The sequence below is a fragment of the Prinia subflava genome, chromosome 3 (genome assembly GCF_021018805.1).
Source record: "Prinia subflava isolate CZ2003 ecotype Zambia chromosome 3, Cam_Psub_1.2, whole genome shotgun sequence".
Lineage (NCBI taxonomy): Eukaryota > Metazoa > Chordata > Aves > Passeriformes > Cisticolidae > Prinia > Prinia subflava.
The window spans coordinates 96,991,155-97,018,643 of record NC_086249.1 but is presented as its reverse complement, the minus strand read 5'-3'; the positions used below and the strand labels follow the sequence as shown (position 1 = coordinate 97,018,643).

The 27,489-nt window shown below is 38.7% G+C and overlaps 1 protein-coding gene across 6 annotated transcripts in view; it reads left to right on the top strand.

The window, feature by feature from the left end:
• The window catches only part of DMD (dystrophin), a 978,378-nt gene that overhangs the window by 867,573 nt on the left and 83,316 nt on the right, over positions 1-27,489 (top strand). The window contains exon 1 of one of the 6 annotated variants that reach the window (XM_063392995.1): positions 25,542-25,813. The exons of 2 other annotated variants lie outside the window; for them this stretch is intronic. In XM_063392995.1, the coding sequence (XP_063249065.1) occupies positions 25,794-25,813 (20 nt within the window). In that variant the 5' untranslated portion in view covers positions 25,542-25,793. Of the gene's footprint in view, positions 1-25,541; positions 25,814-27,489 lie in introns of those variants that run through there. 3 more of the 6 variants (XM_063392997.1, XM_063392996.1, XM_063392998.1) reach the window with 3 other exon arrangements.

Below are 27,489 nucleotides of genomic sequence, written 5' to 3'. Positions count from 1 at the left end.
CAAGGGGAGCTCTACTCTGAACCATGTTTGCATCTCTCTCGTGTGTCTCTCATCCTCTGCTCTGCAAACTTGTCCATTATTCAGTGCTAGGAGATCTCTGTTGCCTCAGATTAAAGAGGAGGAGTGGGATTGAAGTCTGCAACATACTTTCTCTCTAAAAAATATTCAGTAGTCCTGCCATCGTGAATGTGTTGAAATCTAGTAGGTGTGACTTCTATATTTGTGCTAATCTTTGACATTATTCTTCCTCCGTGTATCTAGCTTGCCAGTTAATAGTGTCTGTCTTCTTACCCTCTTGCTGTGCCCATTCTTTTGAAGGATTTAAAATGCTTCTGCAAAAATACAGTAGTCTTTCATCTCAGTGCTTCCCACAAAGGAAACATTCCAAGTTATTTCCCAGCCAAGCTTATTTTCTTATACAGATTATAGCAGTTCACTGAACTTTGTCCTGCTGAGGACAAAGCTGGATTCTCAGGAGCACAGCTTTGACTCCTTGAGAAGATCCATGTGAGCCTCTGTCTATAAATTAGCTATGCAGTGAGCTAACTCCAAGGACAAGGCATCTCCACTTGCTCACTCTCTTCCACACTGTAGTTTCCTATGAGAATATTTGATTTGCATTTGATATACCAGCTTGTGACATATATTTTTGCTAGTTTTAGATCCTTCATTCTTTCCCTACTTCACACTGGAGATCTAGCAGGCCAGTTTCTATAAACATACTTCTTTGTTGTCTTAATTTTTAATCTCCCTTTCAATTGTTGTTTAACCATGCAGAATTTCAACACAGAAAAAAAAAGCTAAGACCCCTGAGTTTTCATTGTAAAAGCAAACAGATTAAAGCCATGATTCTTTTACTTTTGTTCAACTTAGAGTCTGGATAAATTAATGTATCTGAATTAAATTCTGCTAAGATAGAAAGTGAAGAGCTGCTGTTCTGAGAAAATCACTTGGGTTAATTGTTTCTTCTGCAGAATGTAGATAAGTAAAAGGCACAAAAGGAAGTAGGAAATATCTGTCAGACAGAGCAGAGAAAGACATGGAGAACCATAAATAAATAAATGTATGATTATGTATATGCAGTGAGTGAAGCTGTAAGCAAGCTATAAAAACCATGTATGTGGCTGAGAGTTAACCTATCTACCAAATACCAAAAAAAAAAAAAAAAAGGTATTATTTTGACTCCTTAAAAGTATAGTTTCTGCAATTTTTGCTGTCTTTCAATTCTGAACTCTATATAGGAAAATTGAAACTATTGTGAAGGAAAGAAAAAGTATAATACTTTTCAGTTTGCATTTATGTGATGTAAATTCTGTCTGGCATAAAAACCTAAATGATATTTCTTAGAGGTTTGTCCAAGTGCAGAGATTTTCTTTATGATTTGTAGGATTGTGAAGCCTTGGTTCCAAAACTTGTCACAAAAATTTAAACTCAGAGTGTAAATAAATGAGAAATCCCGAGCCTTTAGCTACCTTTGTAATGAAAGCAGAGGTTATAAACAGATGTGTTCCTGCTGCCTGAGCGAGAGCACCCAAGGAAGACATCGTGGGTCTGCTCCTCGTTACCATCTGTCAGCAGGGAGTTACTGCCCTCACATCAGAAGCAGCTGAAGGGGATTTAATTTGTTTTTAAATTAATTATAAGTACTCAGCAGCGATTTTAGCACATCCTGGCTGGTGTAGGGGCTGAGGGCAGGGCTGCAGCCTCTGGTTTGGGGCAGTGAGTGAGGGAAACCATGTGCTTTCCTTCCCTAAACATAGTGCCTGTTGTGGAGGCTGGAGAGCAGCTCCCTTGGGTGCCTACACAACCCCTGCTCCTCTCGATGGGACACTCTCACAGTTAAGTGGAGAGTAAAGCTCTTAAGCTTTGTTTTCAAATTAATTCAGTGCAAATGTTCATGAAGAGTATATAGTGTTAAGCATTACTGAGGGGTTAAGCAATGCAAGGGTAATTTTTGTGCAGGTTAAATCTTAATATGTTATGCAGGTAATGAGCTGGGTAAGAATTTTAGATGGAATCTGACTTTCCTATTTTCCTAATTAAGGGGAGCATACCAACATTTTAAATCTATTAAATCCAGCTAGTCATTGCTTTCCAGCTCTGGGACTAGGAGATTAACATATGAACTGTTTTTATAGGTGATAATATGGAAGAGTAAACTTTTGATGCTGTACAAGGAGTTCATGTATTTATAGTGTAATAGAAGATAATTACATAACCTTAAATATTTTACTTTTATTGTAGCTGAAGTTGTTACATTTATTGTAAGCTGAATGTGATTTTTGCTTGAATTTCTGCATTTCCATTCGCTTCGTTTTACTCCAGTTGTTAAATGTAGCCTGGCTAGACTTAACAACTGAAGTAAATGAATGAAAAATTACATAGCCAATATAAGCTTTACAAAGTTGAGTGACATCTATACAATATGGTCCTATTTTATAGAGTATATGCCAAATCTTCCATTAAAAAGTAGATTTTAGAGCTGCTCCTGCTAGCTAAAATGTATTGCCATCTACTCAAAGCCCATCTTTTAAACAGTGTGCTTAATAAGCAGGATTCTAAAATAAGAATTATGTTTGATTTCCACTGGAATGCTTTGAACTTGAAAAGATAAGACACATTAAGGAAAAAAATAGAAAGATTTGCCTGTCAGAATTTTCTTTTTTTTTTAAAGATCAATTACGTACTTAATTTAGATGACAGACAAAGAGGAGACAACTTCTGACAACTGTCCAATGTAATATTCAAGAAAATGGGGAACAATATCTCAGATTCCTTACATATTCGTGTTATATCAAGAAGTCTCATACTTCCTTTTTTTCCTCCAAAGACTGACAGCCTCTCCAGAGCAGCACTTGTCACATCCACTGCCTGCATTACCCTTGGTCCAGTGTCCCTTCTAATGCAGGCAGCTCCACAAATGAGACCATTTCTTCATTTCACACAAGAAAAATTTCATCTGTCTAATCAGGGACTGGGCATTAAAATGATCCCACTTCACCTACCGTGCCTTTTTTTGTCTTCTTTGTGATCTCGTCAGTCTAAAATATGGCAGGAGTGTAATTACTAATTGTGCTTTAAGAAAGGTCTCAATAGCAGTGAGACAGCAGAGGGTATGGCCAGGTGCAATTTGCATTTCCAGCTCTGTTTGCTGTGGATGCACAGCCTCGGTTGGCTGAGAAATGTTCTCACACTGGCACCTGAGGCTGTGCAACCACCCAGAGCAGGCTGAGAGTGCAAGAATCGGCCACGCCAGCTGGGCTCTCTCTGCTTCCCTAAGTGGCCTGTCTGTCAGGGCAAGGTCAGCTGTTTTCCTGGATCCTTTTTCAAAATTAATGGATGGATCCTGCTGAACTGCTCTTGAATCTATTCTTTCTCTGACCTTCTAAGACACCAGTTCTCCTGCTGACTGCAATAAGTTTGTATTTTTCAGAATATTCTCTACCTGTTGTTACAAACACTTCTTGCCATGAGAGATTTGTTTAGTCTTTACTTACTGAATCATGGATTATTGGGCCCATTTTTCTCCTTATGGGATGCTTTCCAATGATTTTTTTTTCTTCTTGTCAAGTAATAGCTGAAATCAGTTCTGTGTTGCACATCAGTCCTGTGATACCCTTATCTTTAAACCTTAAATCTTGAGAACTAGTTTGTGTTTATGCTACACTTAGCCACAGATTCTAAGGGGCACATAAAATGAATTGAGAACTGTATAAATGTCAGTAAGGTTGCAGTTAGACTTAAGGAAATATTCTAATGATTAGGTTAAGAATGACCAAATCATCTATATTTATTTTGATTATTTCTCATTTTCTGTTTTAAAAGTATAGTTTTATGAGATAAATTATGGTTTCAAATATGATCTTTAGGTTTGGCAGCCTCCTGCATGCTACTTCTTTGTTTTGAATTTCAAATATTTATTAGATAAACTTTTTATTACGAAATCTCTGGCTAGATAATTTAGGAAAAACAAACCGTGAAAAACATGCATCTCATCTCTGAATGAATTGCTTTTCTTACAAGTAATTTTTGTAACACAAGCATTCGTGGCATTGCATTTTCCATGGCAATTGAGCTCAGAAAATGAGATTATGGTACCAGACAAGCAGCACCCATTATATAATGAGCCTAGCAGGGTCACTGAGTGGTGTCTACAGCCCACAGAGTAGGAGAGTGAGTAGAGGTCAAACTTGGCTCATTATCACCTGCCCACTCTGTGTGTCAAGGTCCTCCCTCCTCTTTTTCAGCAGGACCAAAATTTGTAAGCTTAAATGCCATCTGTAGGTGTTAGTTTGGGAGCTTGAGGGGGGCACAAACTCAATACAGCAATAAATTACTGAAAATTAAGGTTGCTCTAAGTATGTGCAAAGTTGTTATGAGTTTTATTCTCCACTTGTGTACTTCACGCTTTATAATGTGAACTTATGCACTATTAGGTTAATGAGATCTAATGGTCAATTGAGTTGTAGGGTTTAATGTTAAAACTTTTATGCAGTAGGCAAAGGTTTTTAAAGAAATCTAAATATTTAAAACAATGATAATACAGTCTCATTCAGGTATTTTATATTTACCTAGATGTCTGCTAGGATAGTTTCTATTATTTCAATGTTTAAGTATTAGATATCTGGCTAGTAAACAACCCAGACTGCCTTTTGAATTTTATTGTGTGCTTGTCTCCTAGTTTTCTTTATCAAGATATTTTTTTCTGTTCACTACTGCAGAGCTAATACAGGAGTAGAGGGGCAAAGATACAATTTTCTGTGCTTCATTTTTCAACAAATTTAACTCTTTTTTTTCCTTAAAAGCTGCATTATTGGAGAAAATGTTGTAAAACATTTAATGCTTGAGGGTTATGACACCCTGCATGAAGCCTACTAAGAAAAGTTGTTAGAAATGTTACAGGCATGGAATTAAAATGTAAAGAGTAGCTAAAAAATTACTATTATTTATCATGGAATAGATAACTTCATACAAACACCTCAACTATATAAGCAACATGGAGCACTATGATAAGATTTTAATCATAACCCAAAGCTTTTCTAGTTGAGACAAGGTTGTTGTACTTGTTAATGATTAAGAGACACTTCCACAGCAGGAACTCGCTCATGGACACCTCAAGGAGATGTTTGTTTGAGGGTATACAGGCATGCAAATGTATGGACCTGCAAAGTGTGGAATAAAGAAATATGAGGAAGATAAATAAGAAAGAAATTAAATTTCAATTTAATAAAAATACTGAAATACTAAAAATACTGAAATACTAAAATATTTTTTGTTTCCAAACACTATTTTCCAATCCATTATTTGCCATCATGGAGGTTCTATTAGCAAAGGTATACACAATTTAACATTGTAAAGAATGTGACAAAAAGTGAACAGATTCTGCTGCACGCTGAAACACAGGAAAACTGCACCTTCATTAGGAAATCAGAAGCTGCAGGTGTCCTCCCAGATCAGTGATTTTTATCTACTGTTTCATCTTCAATTTAAATCTGCTTAATTGCTTTTAACTTTAGGACTCCTTCAATGGCATTGCTCTTAGATGACCTTACCTATGCACCTTTTTTGAAAACATAGGAAAAAAAGTGAAAGCAATTGCAAATGTGACTTGATGCAACAACAGCAGCTGCAGTAAACAGGATGCAGCCATAAAGACTGGATATGTCCCTAAGGAAACCAGTGTGTAATTTAGCTTCAGATATAAACATAGAGACAATAACAATATGAAACAAACTCATAGGTGAATATTCCCTCAATGAAGGGTTCACTTGAAGGTCTAAAAATGCAAATTTGATAGGAATCTTAAGGTTAAAAACTACGTTATGTGCACATATATGCATTCTGTTACTTCTGGGGCTTCCTCTGCTCAAACAGTTAAGGAACAACTTGAAAAGTGTTTAAAGTAAAATTCTCATCAGTGAGGGTTTCTTTTTTTAATCCTGCTTGCTGAGAATTCCTGGAATGTATAAATCATGTACTGCGTTTGATAAATATGATTAAACAGCTAAACTCAGAGAAGTTCTGAAGTAAAGAAGCCTACATTTATGGTAGTTTTTCTTACATCTTGATTACTGTGTTGCATGTCATTAATCTGCATTTACTTCTGTGCTTGAAAGCATCCTCTGCTTCTATTTTATCACCAGCTCCAGTCATACTGCAGTTGCCAATTTTACTGTGCAGATTTTGTTGGTAAATGAGAAGTTCCAATGTGAAATACTTTTATGTATATTAATCAGCTTTTAGCTACTGCATGATGTTCAATTACTTTTTTGCTCTGTTTTGCTGATCCTTGGCTATAAAAACAGTCATTGAATATTAAAGTTTTCTTTCATGACACAGTGTTGATATTTAATGTGTCTTCTATAAGACAATGCTAGTTCAAGTTCATTAAAAAAAATCTGAAATTTTACACAGTTAAAAACATAAAACTAAACTCTATAGCTGAACTATCATTCAGAGATATTCACCAACCAAACCTACAGGCTTTGAGTTGTTTGTTTTGGTTTTTTTTTAACATAAAATTCCATAATGGTGGTTTCAATCAATATAGAGGGCTTGCATTTATAATTTTAAATTGCTGTGTGTTTTGTAATTGCCTTTGTGAAGCACAAAAGAAAAGCTGGCTCCAAGGGACAGCCATATTCTGTACTTTCAGAGGCAACTGAAAAGCACATTAGACAGCTCTAAAGTTTGTTTGAATTCAGATTATATAATTTTCTTGAAGTAGCCCTAAACTAAAATAACACCAGGTACAAATCTGAATAATCATTAATTTCAATATGTTTGGATTTTGGTTTTTGGGAGATTCTGGGGGTTTTTGTTTGTTTATGAGGTTTTTTGTCTCTCTGCAGGTTTGGTTTGTGTTTTTGGGAAGGTTTTTGTTTGGGTTTTTTGAGAAGTTTTTCATTCTTTTTGTTTTTGTGAGCATTATTTAGAAATTAGAAAAAAAAAAAAAAAAAAAAAAAAAAGGAGGACTAAACCAATGATAAACTATATGGTCTGTTCCCAACAAAGGAAAATATATTTATCACCTGCTACCCTAATACTGCAGCAGTAGGAATTCAGAGAAAAGGGCTTGTCACAGTGAGGGAAATAGGATTGAAAAGCACTATTTGTTTGAAGGAGAAAAGTCTTGTTTGCAATGAGTTTCTCTGATGTAATAGCAAGTTACAGATGATGTACTTCACAACAAGAAATTAGCAAAGGACATCAAGTAGCTGGGTATAGAGAACAAGACTATTTGCTTGATTTCTTCAGTCCCTTATACATTAGGAGCATATCAAAATGACTTGTTCAGGATTTTAGATTTCTAGTGATGTATTTTCTTTGAAGCTTATCTGCTCCTTCTTTCCTTACATGGAAGTTTCTCTTCAAGACTGTCCTTGATAAAACAAAACAAATCTTTTCTCTAACACTGTTCAATATGCAGAACATTGCCCTCCTTCTTCTTGGAATTCGTGTCTTTTTCCAGTCCATGTTTTTTCTCCTGCCCAGTCATTTCTAGCTTCTGTTCCATTTTCTCCCTAAAACAGCTCTTAATAAGGTCACTAACAATTTCCTGCCATCCAGTTCCAAGAATTTTTTCAGCGTTCACTTTCTTCTAGGTCATTCCACCACTTTCAACAAACCATCTTGCTGCTGTCCTTTCATGCCTTCTCTTGGCTTGCAGTCAGGCTTTCCCTTGTAATAATTTACTGTTTGCTTCTTCTCTAACTTCTTTCTTATGCTCCCTTTGCAGATCCAGACCTCCCACTGGAAACTCTGCCTCCAGCCCACCACCCTCTTTATTCTACTTTCCCACCTCCCCTTTCACAGTTTTGTTTAATTTAGTTATGTTGATAACTTCTAAACTTGTTGATTACAGTTTTCTTTCCTGTTTATAGCATTTGCCATTAGATGGTTATTAAGTCCCAAGCTCAAAATAGATGTTTTCTCTCAAACACCAGTGTTTCTCTGTTGAAGTTTCTATTATTTTACACAATGTTTTGCTGCCTCTGTTGGCTATTCTGTGCACTTTATGCCTGCTTACACATTTAGTGTTGCTTGTCCTTAGGATAATTTATCTCCTTTTTCAACACCAAACAACTTTTTTCTGATTCTCTTCCTCTGAGAGATTTTTACTCGGTACTCAGTTGCTCTTATTAGCAGTAATCTAATTCAGCCTCAGCCATTATTGCCTCATTAAAAGGTGCTGTGTTCACTGTATTAACAATAGTTATAAAATGAATTGTAAGAGCTTAAAAAATTTTTATTCCACAGAATATGAAATATGTGAGAAGAACTTAGAAGTTGTTGGAGGCATTGTTACTCTTTTCATTGCCTAATTCCAGATTACAGCTTGGAGCATCTTTACTACTCAGTTACATACCACTGGGTGTTGTTTCACTGAACCTCTGCACAAAAGGCAGATACATCTTACACTCTACCCATTCATATGGATTAACAGAGGATTTTAACGAATAAAAATAGTCCTTTCTTATCCAGATGTCCAATATGTATTGAAGAAGACTAAGGTGATCTTGATCCCAAAGAAATCTCCATGACAGCAGGGTCCATTAACTTAAACCCCTTGAATTCTTTGTCCATCAGTGTTGGCAAGGGACTCTGTCAGAAATACCACTTTCTTATCTGGAGAATGAACTTTAAAAATCTAATTGTCTTGGTAATGGTGTTTAGTAACATTTTTCTGTGAGGCAGTTCTCTCAGGTTATTTCCTCTATTTCAGATTAATTCCATAAATTCTAAACCTTTGTGTATTGAGAAGCTTGATTTACAAGTGTCAGTTAATGCACATCAGTTCCATATCTGTAAATTGTTGTTTGCTTCTGGCTCCCTCTGAATTCCAGCTAGCTGCTAAGGTTTTTCCTACTGAGTAGAAGAGAGCCTTGTCCCTTCTTGTTCTGAGATTATATATCACAGGGCAAGGTCCTGCAGAAGTGTGGCTTAGCCCTGAGTCCACTGTCTCTCAAGAGCAGCTCTGCCTCACGGCTGTGCATCCCACCAGGTACACAGCTGCACTCAGCAGCAGCACAGAGCACACAGGTATTATCTGCAAAAATTACAGTCAATGGCATTTTCAACATCAAGCCCTTGTCTGAACAACCCTATATGAAGAGAGTGTGCTGGCTGAAGAAGGTCTTTGGTGGCAGTGCTGGTCAGTGGTCAGCCAGTTACCTCTGCACAAACCTAACAGCAAAACAAAAGCGAGTCCTGAGTTAGTGAATCACGGGCAGAAAAAACTTACAGTCAGACTTGGTAGACACAGCCATTCTCAGTCAAAGCTGTATTTGTTGCTGTATTTCTCCTTAGTACAATACCATGAAATTCCAGACATCTTGAGTGCAGAGCTGTATTTAAGTACAGAGCCTTACACAATAGCCAGCAATTCAAGGGCAAAATTGGCCAGGCCGTTTTAAAACAGTACTGGAGTATACCAATAGACTCAGAGTGGATTTCATGCTGGAAGAAAGTTCAGCTACTCATTAACCCATAGTTTATCATGAATGAGAATTTAGAAAAATATTTTAGCAGCTATTCATCCTCACACCAGTCACACTTCCAGCAATCTCACATTGAACCAGTTGTAGCATAAAAACAAATCAAGTCCTTCACCAGCTCAGCTCTTCACAAGAGAAAGCAAGTTTCCTTTCTGTTAATGCAGGATGCAACACAATGGATCTCAACTCTAAATCAGATTCTCTAAGCAGTGCTACAATGGAGATATTTAATAATAACAATTAGTCTGTGTAATGTGCTCTCGGCAGCTGTCTGTGATGCTGTTCATTGCAGTCTGCTTTCCTCACTGCAGTCAGTACTACTGACACGCTGTTAGCAGCGGAGCACCTACTTCATATGCTCAGACATTGTCCCAAAATTAGAAATGCTAGTTGCAACTTTTTTCCCTTCTCATGAGAGATGTATGCTCATGATTTGCAAGGGCTTGGTGCATTAAAAAAGAGATTACTATTACTATCTATGCTGGGTTTTTTTTAAATATCATCTACTTGTCTCAGCACTTCACAATTAACAAGTCACAGCAATACCCCACTAACTTAAATCAGAACCATATCCCAGCACCTACTCAGTTTATTTTTGTTTTTAAGTTCTTCAAAAACACCAACTCTATTTACAAAATCCTAACTGCTTTTCTGAGCTAGTATTAGCTGATTTTTTTTTTTTCCCTGGCAGCATTGGCACTTGTATTTTCCCTTTGCTGGAACTGGTGCTCCTTTAGCAGGGCTCAGTCACAGTTCTAATCTCTGTTGTACTTTTTACTATACTGTCAGTCTCAGAAATTTCTTTATTCCACCTTGCTATTAAAAGGAGAGCCTGCTTTCAACTTCAAGTCAAGCTACAGTTGTATTATTCTAAAGCTTCCTTTAGAAAAAAAATTAGAACAAAGTCCCCATCAGCGGTAATTAATTTTGACAGTGTGGGCTTTGTAGCAATTCACAAACCTGTACTTTGTGCATCAGCATTCCTTATTATTCTAATTAAAGTGGAACATTGTGCCCTCACCAGTCATTAATGGGTTTTCATTTTGTAAATGACATTTGCAAAAGTTAAAACGGGCAGTTCATATGAAGTCCACAGGCAAGAGCGTTAAAATTAGCATCACCATAGCAACAGTCTTCCATCATTAGTATTCAGGGCAACAGCAAATGTTTTGTTGTGCTTTTGTTTCCAAAAAAAGATTTTTCTTCACTTGTCATTCATGAATAGAAAAGGTTCAAGACCGTATCTTACAGGTAAAATTATTATACTCAATTTGATGTCACTGTTTTAGGATTTCCCAATTTTTTCAAGGTGTTTATTTTTCAGAGCAGAGGTTGAATTTCATAATCTCTACAGCTGTGTATGTGTAACCTCCTGAGTGACATTTATCCCTTGCCAGCCTGCTGCTCAGTGGTACAGTTTCATATAAAGTCTGTCACCTCTACTCAAGAATCTGTACCAAGCAGCAGATTCTGCTGAGAATCTGTAAAAAATGCATGCACAACAAAACGTGGTCAGTCCCCCCGTTATGTGGAGAGTGTATGTCCTCTGTGATGGGTTTGGTGGTTAAGTGATGCTATTTATATATCATTATTCCCCCTTCTCAGGAACTGAAATGTAAGTGCACACATCATGTCCAGTGAAACAATATTCAAATATCATCTCGTCATGCACAGTTGAGAATTATGGAGAGCAGAAATGGCATCTTCTGCTGAAGGAGACCAAGGCAGATTATCAGCACACTCCAATGTCCTTTCCTGGAAGAGGTAGTGCTGGCTACCTTTCTTCCTCAGAGTTTAAAGAGGACTGAATTGTCTGGAAGCACATTGCAGCAATATTTTGCAGTTCAAGAAACAGTTAAGCACTACATCTCCTAAATGTACCTAGAAGCATCCTGTTCACACAGGTCTGGTTCAATGGAAATCACATCATCAATACCAGGAACACAGCAGTTTTCCTCTAGAAACAAACATTTTGTGTGCAGGCAGAGAGGGGTTAAGAAAAGCAAGGCAAGAGGAAAGATGTTAGTGGAAGTAGATGATGAACAGGTCAGCAGGACTGCTGGTTTACCTCGCAGTATCCTGGCTTTTCAGTAACAAGCACAGCTCAGAACTAAATGTTCTCTAGCATTATGTCTCTGGGTTTTAATTTGGCACAGGAAGATTCTTTCTTTCCTCTTCATCTTCTTAAAATACTTCATTTTGCATAATTTTGCAAAGAGGAGTCTTTAACGAGTAAATACACTCTAGTGCTGTAAAAGCTGGGGGTGTTACCCATTTCATGAAAGATATTCTTGTATTTTAATAGATGGGGCACATTTTCATACAGTGATTGCCTCTCTAGTACCTGCTCTTGCAGTATTGATTAATTTTTCAGCTAGTAAAACCTGTAGAACTGAAAAAACCTTTAAAATGGTGAATACTTTTATATCTGAACAAAATCACTCTCAGATTAAACTAAAAACTATCCGTGGTGGTTTGCCATTTGGTGTTTGGCTCTTGGAGGGCTTTAACACAGAAGTAGATTGCAGTAACGCTGAGGTTCTGAAATACCTACATATATGTTTATGTGTTCAAGCTCTTTCTTTTACAGAAGCACCTTTTTGCTTGCTCAAGTTCGTTTTCCCCCTGTGCTGATTCACTCCACTTTTTTTTTTTTTTTTTCTTTTTTTTGTGGCTTGTCAGATGCTTTCTGAGAGATACAGCATGCTAAAACAGTTAATTTTCTCTTTTTTAGACTTCCATATTTACTGCAGTGAAGATCCTTGCTGAAATGTAGTACTTTGCAGAAGTTTGCCATTTGATCTTCACAGATAAATTCAGTGGAAGACAGTAGCTCACAAAAAGAGTAATTTTCACAGAATCCAGAATGTAGCCATCATTTAACTAAAAAAGTTTTGTGCCTAGCATTCCGTCTAAGCAAGTTCTTTGTAAATCTAAGTTCAATACTAGTTTCTTGCATTGCTGAATCTTATAATCATCAATTAAGTAACTCACCTTTTTTAAATCAGCTTTGGAGATTTTTTAAAATTATTAGCTCTTTGCAGTAATTGAACTATAACACCATTAGAAATATTTACCTAAATTGCAAGGGGTTGATAGCCTTGTTCATTGCAAAAGTGACAGGGGAAGGATCTGTGACAGACTACTGTTTTCCATTCCAAACTTCATTCACTCTCACACAGATCCTTGAGCAATGGTGTGGGAAATGAGAGGAAATTGCCAGTTTCTAATTTATCCAAAACAGTTAAATGCTGCGCTTCCCCAAATATACGTATGTACTTTCTACTTAGGCAATCCCTGAAAAAGGGACTACTGAAGCTGTTCCTCATTAAAGATGTTTCTGCATTTGGTCTGGAAATACAGAAGGAGATGCACCTCTGTGAGCATGGATTTCAGATTTGCCAGTTGCAGATTTCCCTAACAGAGAGTAAACTCTGGAAGTAAGCAAATAAAATATCCTCAACTTTCTGTTTCATAAATTATTCTTCTTTAAAATCATACCCAGCCTCAGCCTATAGAAACCCCAGAGAGTGGGAATAAGTGCCTTGCAGCTGTTTCCCTAAGTGTAACAGACTGTATTTTGTAGCTGGAAATGTCAATGATTACAGGAATAAAAAATAAAAACCAAGAGTTAGAACTACTAAACCAAAACCACATTTTTATTTCTCATCTATAAACTTTTAGTGCAAGTAATTGGGAATACAGGCATCTTGAAATTTTACTTCAGTGTTTAGAAAGAAATTTCTTCCAGATTTCTAGCAGTGAGGTCTTTTTAGCCAGTAGGACACCATTGTTGAATAGCATGTCTTAGCTCTATACTTCAGATTACCTTAAGTGTCACCTGAAAATTAGAGGTTAGAAAACTGATTCCCAAAGATCTCATGCTGATGAGCTCACCATCATTTCCAAACACTGGTTGGAGCTTCAGAATCTCAAGTCAGCTATTTTGATATAAACTACCATGAGATTATGTTTCTGGCTATAGTTGCACTTACCTTATTTGTTTCGTAATTACTGCTGGTTAATGGAAGTGCTTATGCTTTTAATACAGCTGTAATATTACTGAACAATTCCATTGCAAACAGTGTTCTATACCTTTGTATTTGACAAATATTTGTTACTGCACATTCCTCATTCTTCTGCTTTTCCACTATTTTAATTGTGCTAATGGCACAAAGGCAATTAAAACCTTACTAATATGGTTATTACACATTAAAACTTAATTTCATATGCTGTTATATCTTCTCCTGTTTCCAGTCTGAAGGAGAAATAAATATTTCATTGTACTTGTTGAAATGAGCAGAAGAACCAGAGGACTCATAGGTTGTGGTGGTAGCAGTTTAGGCTCTCATCAGACTTGCTGCCAGAAGTTTGGAAATCTAATTTAAGTTCTGCATTTAAAGCAGCTTGCATGGATCGAGAGATATGTTCATTGATTTCAGCAAAGTTACTTCTTGTTTTAGTGCTCTAAAAGGGATCAGAATGTGGCTCTCAGCATTCCCTCTCATGTATCATGTTTTTTCACATCAGTGCCCAAAATATTGTGGAATAAACATTCGCCGCTAGCAAGACGCAAATCTGTATCTGTACGGTGTTCTCTTGAGAAAATCGAGCACAAAACCCTCAGCGCTGCTTTGCTCTGGGGCATTTGTTCACCATCCTAGAAATAAGGAGTGGAAAAGAGTCTGTCAGTGTGAATCCTTTATCAAACTCGCCTGTGAGAGTGCTCACATCATGTAGTTCACAGTAGGCTTCTCTGCTTTGAATTGAGTCAGCCAAGGGGAGCATTTCTCGTCTGTCAGCCCCAACTTGGTTTTGGTCAGGGGGTGTGTTTATAACACCCAGAGACCTCCCAAACCATTCTTCTTTTGGAACACATGACTTTTAAAGTACTTAGACACTTTTTCTCCAGCTTTATCCATTCAAATTAAGTTTCCACCGACTTTGAGACCTTACTCTTACTGCCTCCCCTTTTCTTGCTGTTATGCATTAAGTTTATCTCCTACTAACAGTCATTTAAAGACCTGAGAGCCCCGTGGTGCTCTGACATCTCCAGACTGGAGTTCTGCTCAGCTCTTTAGCCAGTTCTGTGGCACACTTCAAGGACACTGACAAAGATTGTCGCTGCCCTGCCTTCCCTTGTTGCATCGTGCAGATTTTCAGCTTTTCTCAACTTGCTCTTCAGTAGATCCTGCCAATGACTGTTAAACATTTACATCCAAACATTTCCTTAAGTCACAGCTGTTCTGTTCTTTGTGGAAAGGTTAGACAAAATAGCCAATCAACCCAAAAAACATCTACAAAACTGCCTCCTGCCTCATTGTCCAGACTTTAGTTTTCCTGGACAATTTGCTTGCCACAATCTTTCTTCTCTGAGCTCAGTCTGCTGCAAGGCTCAGCACTTTCCCAAACAACAGCTCAAATATATTCTAATTTTATACTCTTCAGGTCTTTTCACCACCATATTAAAGTGACGTGTATCAAGTAAGAGCATTTGTCTGCCATTTTTTGTTTGTTTGTTTTTGAGACCTTCCTGAATTACATAACATATCCTTTTTGTCTTCACTAAGAAAGTAATGTATGTGCAGGTGAATAATGAGTAAATCTTTTCAGCAGAATAATAATCTGGGGTTCTTTTATGAATGCAAGCCATTCATAAGTGTAGCATGTACTGACAACCTTTAACACAGCTTCACCTCACAGATTTCCACAGCTAGTGAGACCAAACAGGTGGCAACCCCCAATCAGTGCCTTGTTATCTCTGAGCAGCTTTGATCTACCTAATGTATAATAAATAAGATACTGCATTTTAATAATCTTGCTGCTTTCATATCACTTGTCTTGCAAGTTCTTATTTACAAAAACTCATCCTGACATTGTTGGGGTTTTTTTAAATTAGTTTTTTTTTGATCATTTATTTATTTCACCATACCTACCCGTAGACAGATGATACAGCAGCTGGAAGTTATTATACTGTATATCCACTGCTTCCCTATCCACCTTTGTCCTCTTCTTGTGGCTGCAAAAGATGTAACCACTTTTTTTCATTAACTCCACACCATATAAGAGCCTGACCAGATGATCCTTTGAGGTTAAGATATCAGCTGACAGAAAATGCAGTTAGGCCTAAAATTCCCTGTGCTTACTACATGTACTCCTCACTATAAGACAATATTATGCCATTATGCTCCAGTGAAGACCAATTTTTTTTTTTTTTTACCAATTAAATAAATTTTAAGAGTCTCCTTAAAAATAGCATTCTCACTTGTGCTCCTACATATAAATATATAACAACCTAGGTTTGGTGAGGCAGTATTTTTAGCAATTTAGTACTCATACTACTCCTCAAATTCCACATACTTACTTGTGGTCAGTCTGATGGTTTGAAGGCAGGGAGGATCAGAGCAATTCATCTCTGTTTAAAAGGCACTGTAAAGCCAATTATATTTACACAATATATAATAATGTGGAATCATAGAATACTGCTGCATTGCTTGTGATTAGGTATTCTTTTTATTCACTGAAATCCAGTGCTGAATTTCTCACCAAACTATGCAATGTCAAACTTAGCATTTAATTAAATGTTGAGTTAGGAACAAAAACAACAAACCTATATGACACTTAATTTTGCTCTAAAAGGTATTTAAAAATATCCTCATAATTGCAAATTATACAAAAAAAAACTAAGTAGAGAAAATATGATTTTAGCATAATGACCTAAATTAAGAAAATAAGAACTGTCTTTTTCAATGTTGGAGTTGGTGGCTTATTATATAAACTGGGCCTATCTAGGAACAAGTTTAAAAAAACGAAAAATGCATCAAATTGTTTTAAGCAAGAGAATGGGATAATCTGTCAGAGCGAGAACAACGTGTGCTCACAAAGGAATGCAGCCAAAATTTTGTTTGGAAGTAAAATTTAGCTCACTGTGTAGTTTGCAAGGCACTAAAAGGGTTAGAGCAGCGTCACTACACACTGTGCTCTTGCAGCTCACAAACTTGGCAAGATGAAGAAGTGCTGTGTGAATGCAGACAGTCCAAGCAAGCAGATGAATATTCTTCTATATCCTGCCTTTTACCAGTTCCTTACAGAAATTTCTACCTAAACTGTTGTTTTTGTATATAAAGAAAATCTAAGAAAGATATGCTGGTATGCATTGAGAGTGCTTCCTCAATTTGATAATTCTGCCAAAAATTCTGCCAGTTTACAGAAAAAAAATGTGGAAATAAGAGTTGTTTTTCTTAGCAAATTTGACTGCTGCAAACTTTGGAAATTACATATAAAGTATTCAGCAAACTTCATTGGTAGTGGCTTGGTTTTGTTAGATTAGTTGCTTTCTGGACAGAAAATTCCCTGCTTAAAAAATATTACTTTGATTACCAACTGATTTCTTTGTGAAGCTCATCACAAAATGTTGAGGAAATAGCCAGCAAAGAACTTGTGACTGTCCTGCCTGTCAGGTAAATCCCAGGCATCTGAGCTGACCTACAGCTCCTCTGGCTCCCCAGTGCAGGGAGAGGCTGCAGCCATTTCATGTGCTGGATTTATTCTGCAGGGACAGGCCCAGCTTGTTTCAGAAAGATACCATGGGTTTTTTTCCAGCAGCTCAGCAGCATCAATTCCTGAATTAGTCCAGATAATTTGAAATGAAAAAAACCCTACATTTTAAAAATCAGAACTCAGAAATGTGAAGGAAATCGTGCTTTGGGTTCACAGGAGCACTAAGTGGAAGCAGAGGAGTACCATGGCCTGCTGTAGGGCCATCTACCTCTCAGCAGTATGTAAAGGGTCACTGTGCAAATTTGGACCAAGAAATGACAATTATTCTCAGGGCAGACACACATTACGATATGTGTAAGATAAGATAAGATAATATGCCACTAGAACATTCAAACAGCCAAAATATTGCCACATTTGGAGAGTTTCTCTCTGTTGGCTATTTCATGGACTAAATAATTTAATTAAATGGCAACATAGACATAGCCCCAATGGCCTGGTTTTCTCCAAACTGAAAGCAAGTTTCATGTACAATGCTGACATGGAAATAATTAGTAAAAACTGTCACTTTCTTCATCTCTTGTTAAACACAGGCTACTGTCATCACCAAATGATTATTTTCATTGCATGAATTCCCTTTTTTTTTTTTTTTAATTTTAAAGCTCAGTGAAGTATAATGTTTACAATGAAGACTATCAGAAAAATTAAGATAATTAAGATAATCTGGCTTTCTGTGTTATGCAGTGAGGGAGATGATAAAGATGGGTAACTTCACTCAGTACTAGCAATAAGAAGTTTCTCTTTAAGGCTGGACTATTTTAGAAAAAACTGAAGATTTTGATATGGTAGATCAGTAAGTTGACATTTCTGATAATGTGTTCAGAGGAGATAGATGTAGCAGCAGGAGACTAAGAATGTTAATATGGACCATAACCAATATTTAAATCCTTAATATTTTAGGGCTGTGTGAATTGTTCAGGATTTAGATTGCACCTTTGAAAGCAATTTCCTAAAGAAGCAGCAAATAGTTCCAAATACAAATGTTTGTTTAGTTCAATCTGGAAAAATGCTCAGTATAGAAAGAAAAAAAAAATATTTGGGCTGATTTTTAGCTAAACACATTCACCATTGTTCTTGATTCAATACTGGGCTATGGGAGGTTCTTGAATTCATCTGTACCTTTGATCATAAATGTCAAGGCTCTTTGACTTGGGCAGCAGACAAGGCATTTCTGATTTTCATTGCAAATTTTTCACAGTGAAATTTGGCTGTGCTGCAAGAAAGGAAATAATCATTTTTCATGTTTATTCTTTCCCTAAGAGATTCCATTTTCTGTTAAATAACTGAGATCAGAGAACTGAATGAAAGGATGCCAGTAGAATTGGAAGCTATTTGAGACCTTGCTGAGATGCACCGTGAGACGTTTGGCTCAACTGTAATATATGAAATACTGAAAGTGCACCTAGATATTGAATTCCACTAAATGCTGTTATTAGGCTTCAATAAGCATGAAGTTTAAAATGTGCAATATAGTTTAGCAAAACTTTTTCCTATCAGCCAGCACCCACAGGATTCTTCCCTGAATTAACTGCCAGCTACTGTGCTGAGGATGGGAGGAGCTACACAAAGATATCTAAGTGTAAAGGCTGGGAGCACTACTTTGTAGGGAGAATCATATTATAGTTAGGTAAATGGAAGGTGTAGAAACTGTCTGGAATTACGTGGAGCATGTACTAAAGCATAAATGCTTAGACTTGCCACAGGATACTTAAATGAAATCCTTTTCATCAGTGAAATCCACTTACTAAGAAATAACTTTTATCTTGCCTCAAAATTCCTTTATATCCCTCTTTACTGAAGTGTTTAAGTGCTAACGTACTTTTAGATTCAATCAGGATAAAATAATATCTGTGCCCTAGGACATGGCTCATTATAGCTGATATTGGTTCATCTGTCTGGAAGCCCCAGTTAATGTAGGCATCTGTGTGCCTGTAGTTGTTTCAAATGCCTGCATATAAACACTAATTTTAATAAATTAATAAACACTATGTAAACAATCTTTGGCATGGACAAGATGAGATTGTTGCCACTCGCCATTAAAGGGTGCTGCCAGAACAGTATGAACAATTGTCTCATTTTCTAGCTAAAGTATTTTTTTTCATAGGAAATTGTTTAGAAATGAAATAAAAAGTTCCATTTCAGAAATGACAGATGAGAAGCTTTTGCTTTCCACCATTTTTTTTCCCTGCTGACCTCAGGTTGGGAGTAGTTGCACAACCCTGAACCTGAAGCTGCATTTCTATGCAAATAAATGATGAGAAATGTCACCTGTATCAGATGAAGGAGTTCCCCTGATGGAATTACTGGTGAGGCCAGTTAGGTGTAGCTGTGCTCTCTGCCATCCCCTTCCCTAGGCTGGTTCCTTCCCCAAGGGCAGTGCTCTGCTTTCTGGATCTCCACCTAAGGCATTTCTGAAGGGAGAGCAGAGAAGTCTTGCCATGCAGAAGGACTAAGCTTTGCTCATGCTACACCAGGGCATTGGGAGAAGCTAAAGACTCTCTAGTTTTGAGACTGTAACAATGTGATTTACCAGGAAGGGAGAATCATCCCACTAAGGCTCTGTATGGCAAATCAAGGGAAAAGGTTAGGAGCAGATCTCAAACTGATCTTTGTTAGGGTCAATGGCCTCAACATCTCTGGGAAGAGGATGAAAGAGCCTAGTGTGTACATATAAATAGGCAGGGCCTCCTGAGTTTGAATTATATATTATGTGTGGTATATTATAATCATTGATGAAAGAGTAAGATAGTTGGGACAGGTTCAACATATATTGTAACTACAAGTTTCTGTGAGAACACAGCAAAGCATCCATTGCTAAAATAAAGGCAGAATACAGACAGCAAAACACAAATGCATTAATTCAAAGGTAAAAAGTCTGCCCAACTAGTTGCCTGACTGGGAACATGTCTGTATATAGCTGTCAAAAAATGCCATAGATTTCATTATTCTCTTCTTTTACTACCTAACTGCAGCCTTACCATTGGAATATCCTAGTAAATAATCTCCTAGCATGATCTCAGTGGCTTTTTTCTCCAAGGGAGTATTTTCTCTTCTATATGATATTTGCATAAAGACATTTTGAAATAAAGTCCCCAATGTAAGACAAAAAATTCTGTTTGGATTATATTAGTCACAAAAAATAGATTTAATAATGTCAAAAATATGTACACTATGGAATGCAACACAACCAAGAAGTAAATTAGGAAAAAAAAGAAGGCATTCTTTTCCTTTAATGTCTGTGAAAACTTTTGGAAGAGGGGGCAGCTTGTTAGGGATTGGGAATGCAGAGTGTGCAGTAGCTAGGATCAGATTTTCTGTGCCTGAGTGAGACAGGACTGCAAGATACAGAGTTTCCTGATATTGAGATCTATACATTGATAGGAAACAGCAGAGAACTTAACGATTTTGTAAGCCAGCTTTTGTGTTTGCAACACATAATTTTATGCATAGAAGGAAAGATTTGGAGGTGAAAAGAGAGCCAGTGAGTGAGAGAGTTTATGAAATCCTTCTTATTTTAATCCCTACAGGAGGCAAAACAATAATTTATTTCCAACTGGGCATGCAAAGAAAAGAAAGAAATGGAGTTTGTCTTTGCTGCTTTGTTTAATTTATCCTTATTAGTCTGCATTTTTTTTCTCAGTCCTACTCCCTATAATGATAACCATTCATTTTGCCAATACAGATTCCTCAAACCAAGAATTTACTATGGTCTAATTATAATTTTTCAAGTGCATTGTATAGATCAGCAGGCAATTTTGGTTGACCCAAGTTTTCAGTTGGCAGATTTTAAGTCTTCTTTTTTAATATATACATGTTCTTTTTTTCCTCCTGTTAGCTTTCCAAAAACCTTACTTCAGAAGGGGTTTTTCTACTTTGAGTTTTCTAGCATTATGTCAGCATTTTGCTTCTTGACCTCCTATATTTGGGACTATTCACACTCCATCTCCATCCCAGCAGAGTAAGGGTTACTCCTTCCTTAATTTTTTTCTCTGCTGTGGTTTCTTATGGAAGGGAGAAAAGAGCTTTTGCTGTTTCCAGGAGCTTACCTGAAGAGCTGCTGGTGCTGGTGGGATCGGGATGTGCTATCCACCCCTTCCAGCGATGTGTGCAATCACACTCAATCTCAGCCCCGCTCTGCTCCTCCTTGCAAGGTCATACTCATGGCAGTAGAGACTGAACACTCTGCTACTGTCACTATCACCCTAAAAAATAAATGCAGCCTCTCGAAATTTTCATTTCCAAGCCCTCCTCAGGCTGGAATTCATACATAAATTTAATATATTCAAAATGACAGGCACCCTCTCATTCACCTTTCAGCAGCAGCATGCAGCGCGGTGCAACATAAGGCACACACAGGCTGCACCTGAGGCTGCATTGTACCCATCTTGTAGGGTGACTAAGATTTCACTTTTAATCAGGTGTCCTCACTGTAGTAAAAGCAAGTACAGCCCAAAGGAATGTGAAAGCTGTGCTCTGTGCATTCAGCAGGAACAGAAGTCTTCCCGTCACACGTGCTGGGTACCAACACCTTCTATAGCGGGCATTACATTGCTACAAGCTCTGTAATACTTACTGCAGAATTAGTTTAAAAATAAAAAAAAATTTAAAAAAAATTAAAAAGAGGATATATCTTCCTCTGTCTATTCCAAGAATATCTCAGTGAAAAAACTTCCTGTGAGCTCCATTTGCCAGTTACCTGCCTTAGAGTGTGGAGAATAAACCCTGGGTAAGAAGAAGCACCAGCTTTTCATCTTTCATGTGGGACAGAGGTTGCGTTTCCCTCTGGACAGGGAGTGGCAGGCTCCTTCCCCAGTACCCTATGATGTAAAAAACTGATTTTAAGTATACTGAGCTACAAATGCTTTACTAGGTCTTTAATTTACAGTGCAGTGTTGGGGAAAATGAATGGAGCATTTCAAAACTATTTTTCATTGCATTTACAGTATTTTAATACGCTTTAAGTGGTAATGTGCAAAAAGGAAAAAAATAAAACAAAAAACCCCAAAACAAACTAGCAGAATCCAAACCAGTATTCTCTTCTTGGCTGTTCTGAGACAGCAGTATACAATTGCCCAGACACCCTGGAGGTGTCAGCCCTTGGAGCGTATTTAAGACACATGATCCAGGAAAGTGCCATTGTGCCATCCCAAATGATTTTTAGCATTTATTTATACCAAGAAAAAGAAAATAGACTCAAACAGTGTAACGGATTAGCCAGCCAAAGGCAGGGCACCACAATATCTTCTTAAATGCAAAGCAAGCTAATCCACTGCCCAGATAACTAAGAAATGGTAAAGCCACACTTAGATGAAGGCTACACACCTCAGAGAGCTCTGGAAGCAAGACTTAGCTAGTAGGAAAATGTTGTATCTTCACTTTCAGTGACAGTAAAATTAAAGAATTGTTGCTTTAGTTTTCTAACTCATAAAATGCTAAACTTACAAACAAACTTGTACCTTTAATGTCTACCTTAGTTTCAGGCAAGTCTCTACCCATTTCTGCAATTGGGTTTCCACATCTGTCAGTAACATGGAGTGATGATGCTAATCTTGTACATAAAACTTAAAAAGATATATACTCAAGTGTTAATGCCTAGGAATCAATTATTTTATGTTCATATAACTAGTTTTAACTTGTACTTGACTCTCGCTCTTTCTCCATCAAAAGGGACAACATTCTGAGAAGAACTTATTAAAACTGAAAAATTTGCTTTCTTAAATACAGAAATTCCTGTGTCGCTTTGGACAGTGAGCAATGCAGTCAGACTGACTGCAAATCCAAGTCATCTTTCTATTTTTCTTTGTTTCTGTAAGAGTTTTGGAGTAATAAGACCACTTCTAAATATCATCCCTCATTTTTTAGACAGCCATGATTTCCCTTTAAGCACCTGGTGTTATCAAATGTTGAAGACATAGATACACTGATTAGATACAGTCCAGGTCAAAACAACAGGACAGGAGAAATAAACACTGCTCTTCTTCTGATTAAGATCTCTATATGGTGCACAAGTTGACTGAGTAGCCCTTGCATTAGAAAAGTACCACAAGGAATTAAAAATCTGCTTACTCTGTAATCCTGTTTTATTTTTTATAGGGAGGTGACTATCTTCTATCAAATAAATGACTTAAAATTAAGTATGGCATAAAAATTGGCTTCCGTTACAAATGCCAAATACAGTAATAATTTGCACTGCAAACAAAATATATTTATGTAATAAATTACAGACAGTTTAAAAGTAATTTGGAGTAAGAGTGGTATTACTTGTGCACATTATACAGCAAAAATATAATTTTCAGGTCAATCAAAAGCTTTTCTGAATTTGGAGACAACAATCAGAACTACATTAAAGAGTTTTTTTTAAAAAAATCAATTTATAAAGTCAATAGGCCTTAATCCCTTAATCCTTCAACATTCTTATTTTGCCCTGGATGTTCTTGAGTGAGTAATAGTTTGATTTGGGAGATCAAAGGGTTAATTTGCTTTTCAATTGGAGAATGACTCAGAGTTACCCTTTATTGTTAAAAAAAAAAAAAAGTGTTGTGTGGGTGTAAGGTAGGGAAAAAGAGCCAAGAAAATGGATTCACTAATTGGGGTTTTCACCTGCTGTGAGTCTAATTGAATACAATGCTTTATTTGTAACTCAAGGAGAAAGAAGATTATGCAAAGTATGAGAAATTCAGACTGGTTTTTAATTTCTTATTACTTGGCACTATTGTATGGGAAAGAAGACCAGCATGATAACAGCAGCATCAAGCTTCTGTTCAGGCAGGCCAGGAAGCTCCAGAAGCAGTGCAAATTGAAGGAATGTGTATCGGGGAATCAGTGCTGGATACTTCTGAAGGAAAACAAACCACTTTTGCTGTGAAACGTCTGGCCTCTGGCTACCCATCCCTTTGTATGACACGAGCAGCTGCTCTCTCCTTGCAGTGAACCCTGAGGTTCCTCCCAGCTAGGATAAAAATCGTCCTATTTTAAAGACTTAAGGAGAGTTTTGTCACTTCTTAAAACTCGGCTAAAAAAATGCAAAAATGTGAGACTGCTGATATAACACAATTGACAGCCTTCAGCCAGTTTATTCATGTCAAAACTAAGATATAGATAAAACAATTTAACTAATACCAGGTCCACTGAATTAAATGGAACATTGATAGTCTAATTAGTTTTAACATGGTGACTGACTTATGTTTAACAAAAATTATTCCTCTATTTTCTTTCCATATTGGGGTAGTATTACAGATACAAGGTTACTGAAAACTATGAGTTGGACCTGTTAAAACAATCTAAATCACCTAGAAACTATGAGAATTTAGCATCTAATTCCAATAATTTTTCTATTTACATTTGAGGGCCTGAGGGGTTGAACCTTGAGCATCTCTCACATTAATGCTTCTAGAAAAAAAACCCTGTGGGCCTTCCTTGAACTGTTTGTTGAACTTTTCTTAAAATCCAGTACAACTACCTGGAGCCTTAAGGGGAGCCCTAAATTTCCTGGTGCTTAGGCTAATACCCTCCAACTTCAATGCTTACTGACATCCATGTAACAGGGGTGGGATGAATTTTCCATGCTTTTAGGCGTGCATCTTCCCAGTGTAAAAACAGGGAGATTCTTTTGTACATTTGAAAGGTAGAGAATAGATTTAGATATGATATTAGGAAGAAGTTTTTTTACTTTGAGGGTGGTGAGGCACTGGAGCAGGTTGCCCTGTGAAGTCGGAGATGCCTCATCCCTGCAAGTGTTCCAGGCTGGATGGAGCCTTGAGCAACCTGGTCTAGATACTCGTCAAGGTCCCTTCCAACCTACACCATTCTGTGAATCTGATTGGAAAGACTGTTTTTGGGGTGGCTTTATCAGGAAATCACAATATGTAAGGATTAAAAAACTGCTTGGTTGTGGGAAGGACCGGGAGCCTTATTTTAACAAATAAAGGACACAGATGTACAACATGCATGAGGGGAGACTGGCCATGCTGATTTGAAGTGCTTGTGACACGGGAAAGAGATTGTTGGCTTTTCTTTGTGCAATGCATATTGTGTAGGAATTAATGCAAGGAAACCTTGCGACAGTAACTCGGCATGAGCAGAACTATTTCTTCTGCACTGACAGACCCAGGGGAGAAACTCACCCTTCCTTCCCTGCGGGGATAAGGCAAGCCCTTAGAAATGAAACTCCCTGATTCCACTCATAAATAAAACACTCGGCATTTTAAACACCAAAATTAAACGCTGAAAAAAAAAAAAAAAAAAAAAAAAAGTGCAGGTCAAGGCTCATTTTAAATCTGCCTGAATTCGGTGCACTTTTTAGCTAAGTTTTCTTCCCAAGCCCGCTGAAGGCGAACTGATCTGCCGCCTCTCAGCACACCCTTCTCTCCGGCCGGCCAGCGCCAGGGCAAAGAACACCCAGAAAAATGAAAAGGAATCAAAGGACGCCCCGCGGGCTTCCTCCAGAATAGCTGCACAGCCCCGGGGCGGCCGGGGAGGGGCGAGGTGCCCTCAGCCGCCCCGCAGCCGGGGCGAGCGGGGGAGGACCGGGGCTGAGGGCGTGCAGCGCCGGCACCGCCGCCGGGCGGGAGCGGGGCGGGGCGGGGCAGCGCCGCCTCCTCCCTCCCTTGCCTTTCCCTCCATCCCTCCCTCGCTGCCGCCGTCCTTCCCTGCCGGCGGGGCGGCCGCAGTGGCGCTGAGCGGCGGGGCTGGGCGGACGCGCTGTTTCTGCCTCCGCGGCGCCGCCGAGCAGCCGCCGCCATGAGGGAGCAGCTGCGGGGGTAAGGGCGATGCGGGCGCGGGCGGCAGGTGCCGGCGGGGGCGCGGCCCGGGGCACCCCGCGCTGCGCGGCGGGGGCGAGCGGCGTGGCCGGCCGCCGTCTGCGCCGGGCGGGCGGCGAGCCTGTCATCGCCTGCACGGGAAATCGCAACTTGCCGCCGCCTTTCTTCTGAGAACTTGAAAGGGCGTTTGGTTCGGCGCCTTTTCCCCGCTCCCGAGGCCGTAGTTGGGCGCTGGATGCGCCCCGTTGGCACACGTAGGAGATGGCGGTGTGAGCGGCACGCACGCGTGGCACTACCTGTGCCCATGCCTGTGCCTGTGCCTGTACCTGTGCCGATCCCTGTGCTTGTACCTGTGCCTGTGCCGATCCCTGTGCCTGTACCTGTGCCGATCCCTGTGCCTGTACCTGTGCCGATCCCTGTGCCGGTGCCTGTGCCGATCCCTGTGCCCGTGCCGGCTGGCGAGGGGAGAAGCCGAGCCGGGGAATCGCGGCAGTGCCGGAGGTGTGGGATGCGCGGGCTCTCCTCGTTACTCCGCAGGTTTTTGGGGATAGCGCGGTGCTGACAGCGGCACCTCGCCTGTGGGGCACCTCGGGGCGGGCGTGAACTTCAGCGGAATTCCTGAAAACAAACGTGCTCGGGGTGTATGGCTTCTTCCCCCCCCGTAATTTCATGCTTAGATGTAATCTTTCAAGTTAATAGGCAGAAGAGGCTGGGAGGGGATTCCCTCCGGGCGGTTGCACTGCAAGTGCTGTATTTCTTGTTGCTATATGGCACCTTATATTGCCTTTTAATAGCTGCTGTAAAACATCTTGCAGCCTGGGACAGCGGAGGTGTCTTGCAGAGTTGGGCAGAGAGGGTTTTTTTTTTGCAGGCGTATGTGTGCAGAGCTGAGGAAACGAGGAACCTGCTAATATCGGGGATCTTTGACCTTTTTAGCACTAAGGAATTGTTCAAGGCCATCGCTTGTCTGAGCCTGGATTTGACAAGACCCTGCAGTGAAATTGCTTTGGCAGAAGTGGAGAGGAGAGGCTTTGGAAAGCAAATAGATCAGCCGAGAGTGACAAGCCAGGGGGGGCAAGGCTCACCCAAACCAAGCCACTGAGCGGGAATCTTTTCCCCTGACAGAGCAGACAAAATAAATGTTTAACATCAAGGGGAGAAAAAAAAGGGTTACTATTCAGTACTTGACAGCTGATATTTGGCTCTTCTCCTATTTTTCATTTCCAGTATCGGCAAGAAACTTTAATATGTATCGGTGCCTGCCTTCAGCAGTCTGATAAATCTTTCAAAAGCCAATAAAACAGGCTAAAGTCAAATTCCTGCTGAAGAGACGCTGATCCTTGGCTTAAACAGAAGTAATCTCTGCACAGATCAGTAGTCTCTAGATTTACAGATGAAAACAGTAGTTCTTTGTAAAGCACAAAGGAGTGCCACCTTTTTACATTGCTAATACTTTCCATAGCACTAACTTGTTTTAGCTTAGGAATTAATGAAGCACTGTTAAAAGAGAAATATTAAGTCTTTCTCTGCAGTCACTGTCATCTTCTGCTGAAAACATTTTCTTTTTAAATGAGAGGTACTGTCTATTCATAAAAAACTCTTTCAGTTGCATTTAGGTTAGTTTAATAAAATCCAAGTGACTATCATGTTTACTTTGGCTTTTTGACAACAGTCAT